Below are 12029 nucleotides of genomic sequence, written 5' to 3'. Positions count from 1 at the left end.
CTCTTTAAGTCTCAATACCTTGTGAGTAAAAAGGGAATAACTGTTGAACCCAGTTTATAGGGTTGTTGTAAGTGAGGTGTAAAGGTTTAAAAGCTAAGGGTTTGGCATATACCAAGGAAACGCCAATAAATAGGAACAATTTCCTAACAGCAAATTTGAGAGTCTATATTTTGATACACACACACACACACACACACACACACACGGCTTCTCTGGTGGCTCAGGCAGTAAAGAATCTGCCTACAATGCAGGAGACCCGGGTTCCTTTCCTGGGTCAGGAAGGTCCCCTGGAGAAAGGAATGGCTACCTACTCCAGTATTCTTGCTTGGAGAATCCCATGGACAGAGGAGCCTGGCTGGCTACACAGTCCATGTGGTCGCAAGGAGTTGGACATGAGTGAGCAACTAACACACACACGTTTAAATTTTCAGTTATTTAAACTAGCTATAGTTGTACACTGCACTTGGGCAACTGTTGTTATTATAACAGTGACCTCTGAAAACTATTTAGGGTCCATACTATAATTCTCTGTACAGGTCAGCCCATGTATAATGGGATGTTTTTGTAACCTCAAAAGCTAAACATTAGAATTTGAAAACTTACCATGGCATGCAGAATTCTCATCCTCGACAATTTGTGTTAAAGTAGCACATTGGTGGGAGACAGCAGCCCTTTTAACACAGTTAAGTATTTGTGAGCATGAAAATGAGAGTTACTTTGTTAGGAACCAAACAAGTACTTTTTTATTATTGATGAGCGTGTAAGTGTGCAAAGAATATTTAGCAATCACTATTGAAGATTAGGCTGTATAAAATGGTGTTGAAGCCTTTTAAATCTCACCACAGGTTCTCTACTTTAGTTGTCAGAAATGCTGCATTTTAACACCAGAATGTGACCAGGAAAGACCTAGTTGTTTAAGACCAAAATGTGATCAGAAAAGACCTAATTGCGGCCCAGCACAATTCTGTGCAAGAATGAGCATTACATTACTCAACAGAAATGAGTTTGTGTAGCTAGATCTTCAACAGATGCTGGAGTCCTGGCACAGAAATGGGGTGGTCTAAGCCTGACTTTTGTATGTTAATATGCTTTCACAGTGAAGGTATGCGAATTAACACAGACTGAGATATTCTTGAAGAAAGACGTTTATCTCCTTATTGCCATCTGTGATGAATTGTTCAGAGCTAAAGGAACACCAGGCTTGAAGCAAATCTCCCACTGCCCTATATAGTTTTCACAATCTCCTTTTCAATAACACAAAGTCAGGGCAGCCTCACTGCCAGACCAGCACTTCTTCAGGAATCTTCCCATAAAATGTCAGCATAGAACCATCTATAATACAAATCAACACTGTTGTTTTCAAACTAAGCACTCTAAAAAGTTGCTTGAACAAGAAAAGACAAATTTGCCGAGTTGTTTGGTATTTTGCAGTTAATGTAAGGTACACTGTGAAATGCATGGCACTGAATGTTACATTTTATCCTGATGTGTCTTAAGTTGGACTGGGTAAAGAGTGTTAGATGTTTGATTAGTGTCAATATGCAGGATGTTATGATTAGGTATGGTTGTTCTTTTAAATTACCACATTCTTTTTTGTATTGTTCCTTTGATCTCTGTAAGATAGTAAGAACATTTCTAATTTAAAATATATTGACTTCGACTCAAAAATTCATTTTCCTGTTGCAAATTTACTCATATCTAAAATATATAGTTTATGTCTCCTGCATTGGCTGGTGGGTTCTTTACTACTGAGCCACCAGGGAAGCCCTAAAATATATACCTAGATGGTTAAAAAAATCTGCAAAATATTGATGCCAACTTCTGTCTCTTTTCCAAGTTGTGTCTAATGGTAATTTGTCTTTTAAATTCTTGAATCTTAATTAAAGATGATGGAACTGTAGCCAATGACTTTGTGTATACTTTTGAGAAATAGCAAGGAGACTGACCTTATAAGGTTCAGTTCAGTCACTCAGTCATGTCCAACTCTTTGTGACCCCATGAACTGCAGCACACCAGGCCTCCCTGTCCATCACCAACTCCCGGAGTCCACCCAAACCCATGTCTATTGAGTTGGTGATGCCATCCAACCATCTCATCCTCTGTCGTCCCCTTCTCCTCCTGCCCTCAATCTTTCCCAGCATCAGGGTCTTTTCCATTGAGTCAACTCTTTGCATCAGGTGGCCAAAGTATTGGAGTTTCAGCTTCAACATCAGTCCTTCCAATGAACACCCAGGACTGATCTTCTTTAGGATGGACTGGTTGGATCTCCTTGCAGTCCAAGGGACTCTCAAGAGTCTTCTCCAACACCACAGTTCAAAAGCATCCATTCTTCGGTGCTCACCTTTCTTTATAGTCCAACTCTCACATCCATACATGACTACTGGAAAAACCATAGCCTTGACTAGACAGATCTTTGTCGGCAAAGTAATGTCTCTGCTTTTTAATATGCTGCCTAGATTGATCATAACTTTCCTTCCACGGAGCGAGCATCTTTTCATTTCATGGCTGCAGTCGTCATCTGCAGTGATTTTGGAGCCCCAGAAAATAAAGTCAGCCACTGTTTCCACTGTTTCCACTATTTCTCCATCTATTTGTCATGAAGTGATGGGACCGGATGCCATGATCTTAGTTTTCTGAATGTTGAGCTTTAAGCCAACTTTTTCACTCTCCTTTTTCACTGTCGTCAAGAGGCCCTTTAGTTCTTGTTCACTTTCTGCCGTAAGGGTTGTGTCATCTGCATATCTGAGGTTATTGATATCTCTCCCAGCAATCTTGATTCCAGCTTGTGCTTCCTCCAGCCCAGCATTTCTCATGATGTACTCTGAATATAAGTTAAATAAGCAGGGTGACAACATACAGCCTTGTCATACTCCTTTTCCTATTTGGAACCAGACTGTTGTTCCATGTCCAGTTCTAACTGTTGCTTCCTGACCTGCATACAGATTTCTCAAGAGGCAGGTCAGGTGGTCTGGTATTCCCATCCCTTTCAGAATTAGTTGCACTTTAATGATTATAGTTGAGCTAGCATTGGTTTTCTTGTTCTAACATTAGTTTTATCTTATCTGTATAACATGGGATTGGGCCCATACTTTGTTTGTTTGTTTAATAAACACAGTCATTCTTACAAAGTTTGTTTATATTCCACTAATACCCTACCAATATTTTTTAAAAAAGGTTTTCAGCTATTGAGTTCTAATTTTTAGTATATTTGATGATTAATACTGTGGTTCCATAAAATGATTGAAGATCTTCAATAAAGGAAAAATTTAACATAAGCCTTCAGTATTTTAAAAAAAACTGTATTGTGAAATGCTCCTGACACTGTATATTTTGACAAGAACTGCTTTCTCTTAAATGTGTATAAAGTCAGGAGGCAAGTTTCTCAATATTCTAATACTCGGTTATTTTACCTGTCATCTTACATCAAACCATAATTTGCCTGTGGTAGCATTTAACTCACCTGACTCCAGCCACTATTAATGTATTTCTGTAGCTTGTAAAACATCTAGTTATCACTCTGTCTATTTTAGCTTGTTTGTACTAATTATTTATTTTCATTTTCTCTAGGATATAGACCTGCAGCTAACTGGATTTGATTTGTAAGCGGGAAATGTACAGTCAATGGCCACTCTCACCACATTGCTACTATGGAAAACAGAATAGTCAATAGGATATGGTCTGATAAATAGTGATGATTGAAGATGCTACTTCAATACATGTGAAATCAATGGAGATACTGGCTGCACGAAGAGCTTTCTGAGCTTTTCTTGACAAACTTGCCTTTAAGAAATAGAGGTGTAGTCTACCAATATACGGTTTTTCTCAAGTGGATACAAATACCTTTGACTCACTGTAACCAGAGAACTACACAACTAATGTGGGACCATGGCAGTGCCCAGATGCACGTGGCCAGATTATGTTTGGAGAGCAGTCATGGCCTGCTTGGTACACAGGGGGTTGGGTGCCTCATTGACTCTTTGTGTGTTAAGCTGTTTACTTCACGCTGCCCATGTGCTCTCACAAAAATTGGATGATGCAGACCCACTGGTGACTACCAACTTCGGCAAAATAAGAGGGATCAAGAAAGAACTCAATAATGAAATTTTGGGTCCTGTCATTCAGTTTCTTGGTGTTCCATATGCAGCCCCGCCAACCGGGGAACATCGTTTTCAGCCTCCAGAACCACCATCTCCTTGGTCAGACATCAGGAATGCCACTCAGTTTGCTCCTGTCTGCCCCCAGAATATCATTGATGGCAGATTGCCGGAAGTCATGCTTCCTGTGTGGTTTACTAATAACTTGGATGTGGTTTCATCGTATGTACAAGACCAGAGTGAAGATTGCCTGTATTTAAATATATACGTCCCAACTGAGGATGGTGAGTTTACTACAGGAAAAACAGGGAGATATATTTATAATTCTCTTTTCTATTCTAACGATATTAATTCGTATGTCCTGGTAGCATGCATGGCTTTTCCTGTTGGCATGTAGACATATTTTACATGCGTGCATGCTGCTCTGTTTATGTGTGTTAGTGTATCTGTTCTTATTTTCCCCTGTGCCTACTTCTTTTCTTTCCTCTGCAGCACGTATATTTAGGTAGAAATGGGTTCTTAATTTCCATTTCTTACCGAATGACTTCTGAGAAGATGCATCAACATCTCTCCATTGCATGTGCAGACTCAGCAAAGTTGGGGATCTCTCGCACTCCGTAAATGCAGGAGCATATTAAGTTAGATAGTGGTGTTGCATGTTCCGGCGGTCTGTGATGGAGCGCCATGTTATTTTCTAGTCTTCTATTCATTTTTCAGTAAAAAGAATATCCAAGGAATGTGCCAGAAAACCCGGCAAGAAAATATGTAGAAAAGGAGGTATGTATAAAAGTGGAAATAAAAAAATGGGGGAAACAGCTTGCAGAGGAGGAACAAGATATTCTCCCTAAGGATGATTTGCTGATGCTGGAAGTGAATGGCTAGGTGATACTTGGAATTTAATGAAGCCTGTCAAAGAATAGAAAGGTGGTTGAGGAGAGCTCTAGCTGACTAGACGTTGACAGAGCTCCTTGGTGGAGCCTTGTGTTGGTGCTGGTAGCATGGGCAGGATTTGAATCTCTGCTTTGAGTTTGGGTATAGAGAAGATACTTAGGTAATTACATTGCCCGCAAGGTAACCAAAGATGTTGCCTTCCCAGCTGGTCAACTTTGATTTCCGGACCTTTTTTTTTTTTTAACAGATAATAGATTGCTGTTTCTTTTACAGGAAACAGGTCACAAAAACCTAGTTTTTGTTTGTTTATCCTTAGTTCTCTCTGAAGACCCTATGAACTTTCTAATATAAGGATAAATTTGCTGTAACTATTGGGTAATCACCATTATTAAGTAATGGTATATTTTCCCAGACAGTCTTCCTATTTTCAGTCACTCCTCCGGAAAAAAAAAAAAAAGGGATTTGCAGCTTTTTATACTAAATATTTACAGTCTTAAAATTGCTTTAACATTTTTATATTTATGTTAAACAATTTAAAACATAGGGAAGAACATGATTCAGAAGCTACAATTAAATCAACCTTCAAATCATCCTCTAGCCAGATTGAGCAAATGTAGACACTGACAGCTGCAAGCTTGCATCTGAATGTAGCTTGTCCACACTCTGTTTTTATATAACATCCAGTAAATCACTCATAGGAGAGTATGATTTTCTCTGGCAGTAAATTATCTAAGTGTTATTTTGACCTTATTATAACTTTGCCGAATTTTCAATCTTCATACAGAAGTCATATTAATATTCTAGTGCTATACATTCTCTCTCTGTATGCACTTCTAATCTCCTGGCTGGACCAAGTTAGATTTCATTACAACATCCATGTCTGGTGGGGAGTGTCTAAACTGTTCGTTTTTACTGCGATTGCATTATCTGGAAGAAGCTTCATATAACCAAGCCCTCAATTGCAGATCAGAAGTACTTGCATTAATGGGAGTTTTGTTTTGTTTTTGTTCTTATTTCTTTGGTTAGACTCATAGAATGGGATTTAACCTTCATTTTATTATTAATGTCATGATTTGGGCTGAAAGAATAGTATACTTAAGAAGGTGGATATGGAGGCAACAAAGATGTTTTAAATAACTAAAAAAAAAAAGTCTCTTGTTTTTTCCCAAATGAGAATAACTGCAGTAATTTAAATGCTTTCAACTAATGTACAATACTGCAGTGGTTATTATTATGCAGCTTATCAAGCATGTGTAATTAGCTAAGTGACTTTCGCCTCCTATCACAAAGATGTTGATTCACAAAGTCATAAATAAAGATGCTATTGAAGAATGCATAAATAGAGCATAATACATAAAAATGTGTACAATCAAAAAAAGGATAAGGACATCAAAAGGTAAGGTAGTGAGAAAATGACCTTCTCATACAACTTCAGAAGAGAACGGATTTGTTAAAAAATTATTTTTCATTGTCCTTTAGCTTGTTGGTTCCATCTGCTTTATGAGACAGTTGGCAAAGAAGTATGTAGGCTGTGCTATTTACTTTGGCAAACTTTGAATTAATTTATAATTAGCCTGAGGACAGATCTATAGATACCTACATCAGTCTGTCTGGTTTATAGTCCACATCTATAGTGTTTTTATATTAAGAATTATAAAAAATTGGTTTACTTTGGTATTTGCTATATTATTAATAAATAAGTTGTGCTTACTTATTTGCTACTTGTATATTATCCTAGAATCTAAATAACAAAAATTTTTAATGTAATTTTTTATAGATAATAGTTTTTTTAAAAAAGAAAATAAATTTTAGAGCTTGTCTTTTACATAGAGGAGTTGAATTTTTTCCCCAAACTTTCACCTTTTTTTTTCCTTTTTTATCATGAAGTGTCTGTTTTGGTCACGTCCAGAAATCATGTTTTCCTTGTTCAAAAATATTAATCATTTCATGTGTAAGCATATACTAATATATGTATTGCAAATAGACTGTGAGTTCTTCAACAAAATTCTGGAAGTTTATAAAGGATGATTTAGGAAGTATAGGAGTAGTTGTGTTGCATTTTATCTAGGTACCAATAAAATTCTGACTTATTATTCATCTTTTTTTTTTTTTTAATTGTGTGTGGTCATCTGCAGAGGCAGATGGACTCCAACCCTTGTGTCAATCTGTGTATGCTGTATTCATTCAAAAATATTCCTTAATTGCCTATTATAGGCACTGTCAGTAATGAATGAAACAAAGTTCTCTCTTCCTATAGAACTTATATTCAAGTAAAGTTTACAAAGAACAAAGCATTTTCTACACTTTAATCTATATGAGAGGAAGAAATCTTCTTTCTCTAAGAGATGCCTTGCTGTGATTTTTAAATAAAGTCTTTATAAGATTTTTTTCCTGTGCAAGTGAAGAAAAAAACATATTTTTACCAATCAGCTTCCTCTCATTTACAATAGGTCCCAGTTGTACCCTTTAATCCATCTTTTTAAATTTCCCATGATAGTTTTAGCCATATGTTAATTACTCTCTAGATATTTCTTCAGGGTTTTATCCTTGCAAAATTGAAAGAAAGGATTAATGCTTAAAATGAGATGACTGCCAACACTTGGCCACATGGGCAGACGGTATGTGATATAAATTGGAATTTGGATATAGAGGACTGACAGTTTATCACCAAAACTTTATGAAGAAAGTATATGACTGCGCTTACTGTAGAAATATGAAAGTAGGTTCTGTGATTACTTTTATTTTTTCACTGATTCCAAAAATGTGGATATTCACCCTTACTATCTCCTACTTGACCACTTTTTTTTTTCATTTATTTTTATTAGTTGGAGGCTAATTTGTGATTACTTTTAAATAGTACACGTGTTTTCTCTCTGTCCAAAGATCCCGGCATAGTCCTCTTGACTGCAATCAGGAGTAGCTTTAATTTGCTTATGTTTCATTTTTGCTTTCTCTAGTTTGCTCTCTTGTGAGAGTTGCCAACAAACAGGAATGTGGTCAAATATTAAGTAGTAAACATGAGAAGGAAGAACAAGGGACCCAGAGAATCCACTGGAAATCAGTTGGCTTACGGATACCCTAGAGAAGTTTAGCTTTGTCTTCTCCAGTACTTTGTTATTTGCACAGCTCTTGTGAGGTGAATGCAGAATCAGTTTTCATTTTTGCACAATTTTTTTTAGCCCAGTTTTATTGTATAGAAAGCTAGAATCTCTGTATATGGTTCTGGTACAATTCTTGACTCCTTGAGAATTTTATTCCTGATTTTCATAAATATTTTACTTTTGCATACTCTGTTCAGTAGTCTTTACCTGAGATACTATTGAATTCATTCAAGAGCCTTTTCCATAAAGTTAGGGTTTATTTGGTGGTTTATTGAAAATAGAAACTTGTATTTTCCTAATGATATATGTATTTAAAATGACTATTATTTCTGTCAGTGTGTTCAGGATTTTAAAGAGGAATTATATTCCAGAATGTTCTTTCTTCATGCTTATGCAGTTTTATCTAATTTATTTATTCACTTAACAAATATTTATTGAGTCCTTACTCTGTGCTGGTTAGATTACCACTCTAAGCCCCCAAAATACATCAATAAAATATAAAAATCAAAAACATCTTTATTCTCTTGGAGCTTATATCTTAGTGTATGGGACACACTCTAGATGATAAACACAATAAATGACTAAATTTAAAGGCTTTAAAAAGATGAGATATTAACAGAGTATGGAGGCTTAAGTGTCTTGTGGAACATGAAAATAATAGTATTGTCCTCTCTGGGGCAAAGACCTGAAGGAAATGAAATAAGTATCTGAGGAAAGAACACAGCAAAGAGCAAGTACAAAGGCATTAAGATTAGATTCTGCCTCCTGTGTTTAAGAAACAACTGGGAGTATGGTAAATCTGGAAAGAGTATAGAGAGAGAGCAGCAATGATAATCAGAATGATCTGACTTTATATTAAAGAGGTCATTCTGGCTGACATATTAGGAGTAGATTGTAGAAGAGGATGGAGAAACTGGAAGAGCAAATAAGAGGCTGTTGTAGTTTGGATCAGACATTAGTCTGATCTAGGCACAGACCAGACGAGTAACAATAGAAGTGGAAGTCTTAATACATTACAGACATATTTCTTAATCGTTTGGTTATGGATTGTGAAAGAAAGTGAACAGTCAGAGAAGATTCCTGGAATGTGATCTGAATACCTAGAAGAATAGATTTGCCATCAATTAAGATGGAAAAAAAGCAATGTAGAATAGTTTTTTGGGGGGGCACAATAGAAGGATGATGTTTACTTTTGAACATGTTCAATTTGAGGTGACTCTTAGACATCATGTATAGATTTCAAGGGGCCAGTTTGACATTCAGTAGAGAGATATATGTGGAGATACAAATTTGGGAGTCTTATACTCTGGCCACCTGATATGAAGAACTGACTCATTGGAAAAGACCTTGATGCTGGGAAAGATTTAAGGTGGGAGGAGAAGGGGACAACAGAGGATGAGATGGTTGGATGGCATCACCGAGTTGATGGACTTGAGTTTGAGCAAGCTCTGTGAGTTAGTGATGGACAGGGAAGCCTAGCATGCTACAGTCCCTGGGGTTGCAAAGAGTTGGACACGACTGACTGCACTGAACTGAATTGTGATATAAAAGGTAAAATTTTAAAGTTGTGAGACTGAGAATAAAAGGAATTGAATGAAAATAGAGGAAAGCAAATGATAACAAAGATTCGTCCATGGGCCATTCCAACATGAAGAGGTCTGGAAGAAAAGCAAAGACTATGGAGACTAACAAAGTATTACATGTGAGATGAGAAGATGAGAAGTAAACCAAGATATTTTTGTTGTCCTAGAAGCTAAGTAAAGAAAATGCATCAAAATAGACAAGAGTGATTAATGCTACCAAATGAGCTTTTGTGAGGTTATGTGGATCTGACAGACTGGAGTGGGTCAAAGAGAGAATGGGTGAAGATGTGAAATCACTAAGCATAAATAATAATTTTAAGAAGTTTTGCTGTAAAAGTGAGCAGAAAAATGGGTGTATTAAGGACCATAGAGGTTGTTTTGATGTGATAGGTTAAGATGGAAGAAATAGAGAAATATTTGTGTATAGTTGGAAGGGAACAATTAAAAATATAGGAGAAGGATGATAGACTTCTAGAATAATATCTTTAGAAAAAGATGGGTTCCAGTACACAGTTGGAGGTTTCGGATTAAAAAAACATACGTAGATAATTTAAATTAGCCTGTAACTAGGTGGAGTCCATGAGTATGAGTACATGGGCAGAAATCATGGTGTGATTCTGTTCTTATTGATCCTATTTTAATTATTCAATGCATAACATTAAGGCAAGTGGAGATAGAATTAACATTGTTGAGCTATTTATATGTTCTAGCCTTATTAGTTAATGTTACAACAATCCTGTGAGATTCTTATTCCCACTTTATAAATGCAGAAATGGAGGACCAAGAAAGTTAAGTATCCTGCCCAAAGATACATAATCTGTTATCTGGCCAACTGTACTTCCTTTAAGGAGGTAAGTTTAGAACAGAGGGAATAAAACAAAATGTTACAACAGCAGCAAACAACAATCCCATTTATCTGGGATCAAATGGAAAATGAAATTAATGGCTAGTTTGGTAGTGGAAAAATCACTGCATATTGGAATAAGTATGGCATTTGGATTGATGGGGACTTGGAGATAAATGGAAAACAAGATTAAACCAGAGATATGGCTTCATATTTGAATTAGTACCTTGGACACTTGTAGTTAAGACTTATGAAAGCTAGACATTTTAAGCTGAAACTCTGAAATGAAGTAGATCTAAAAGGATTATAAAGTTTTAAAAGAACAGCATCAGTTGTCCCATTGTTTACTGATAGGCAGAGAGTCTACTGAAGCCGATGGTTAAAAGACTATTACAGTTGACCAATTCAGTTTTTCTGGAGAATAAATACCTTTTTTTTTCTTGTAGAAAATTGGACTGAAATTGAAAACATATGATATGCCACCAGCAAAAACAGCTATGCCAGGAAATAAACCCTCTGTAGAAAAGGCTTCCCTTTCTCTTACCCAGTACAGTATAATAATACATGTTTTAATATATTGATTTCACAAATAGAACATACTACTAGCTTCATAATTATGATATAATCTTTGCTTTAATTTTACTTTCCATTACAGATTTTGTTGATAATCTTTTCATCTTTCATGTTTCTCCTCCTCTTCTTTTTCCTTCCATGGTGGTATTGGGTTGGTGAAAACATTTGTTTGGGTTTTTGTGCACAATTTTATGGGTAAACCTCAATGAATTTTTTGGCCAACACAGTAGATGCTCAGTAGTTTAGGAAATGACCAGCTTCAGAAATCACACCAGTCATACATTTCTTAGTAACAATCACACAATCTCCTTCTGGATTTGATAATTTTAAATTCTGGACTAGATGTGGAAGCATAATTTCCAATCATAAGTCTTCACAGAGTCTTTTGTAAGTGGACAGAATACTTTATGTAACACTTCCTATATTAGATTCCTAGGGCTGCTGTAACAAATTGCCATAAACTGTGTGGCTTTAAACAACCGAGATTATTCTGTCACTGTTATGGAGTTGAGAAGTCCAAAATCAAGGAGTTGGCAGGTTTGGTTACTTCTAGAAGCTCTGGGAATGAATCTTCCTGCTTCTCTCTCAGCTTCTGTTGGTGGCCTAAAGTCATTGGTATTCTTTGGCTTGCCGTTGTATTGCTCCAGTCTCTACTTCTGTTGTTATGTGGTCTTCTCTGGGTGTCTCCCAGTGTCTCTGTGTTTTCACATGGTCATCTCTTAAGGACACCAATCATAAGATTTATGACCCATCCCAATCCAGTGTGACTTCATCCTAATTACATTTTCTAAACCCTATTTCCAGATAAGGTTATTTCTTTGCTAGGGTTGCTGTAACAAAACACCACACACGGCATGATTTACAGAGCAGAAAATTTTGGTCTCAAAGTTTTAAAGCCTGGAAATCTGAGATCAAGACATTGGCATGGTTGGTTCTTTCTGAG

General features: G+C 36.4%; 1 protein-coding gene across 6 annotated transcripts in view; it reads left to right on the top strand.

Moving 5' to 3' along the window:
• The window catches only part of NLGN1 (neuroligin 1), an 895563-nt gene that overhangs the window by 182900 nt on the left and 700634 nt on the right, over window positions 1-12029 (top strand). For all 6 annotated transcript variants that reach the window (XM_043473710.1, XM_043473708.1, XM_043473706.1 and 3 more), the window contains exon 2: window positions 3568-4378. In XM_043473710.1, the coding sequence (XP_043329645.1) occupies window positions 3886-4378 (493 nt within the window). In that variant the 5' untranslated portion in view covers window positions 3568-3885. The remainder of the gene's footprint in view (window positions 1-3567; window positions 4379-12029) is intronic.

This window comes from Cervus canadensis, chromosome 7 (assembly GCF_019320065.1).
Source record: "Cervus canadensis isolate Bull #8, Minnesota chromosome 7, ASM1932006v1, whole genome shotgun sequence".
NCBI lineage: Eukaryota > Metazoa > Chordata > Mammalia > Artiodactyla > Cervidae > Cervus > Cervus canadensis.
Note: the sequence above shows the minus strand (reverse complement) of the source record. Positions and strands in the feature narration are given on the sequence as shown.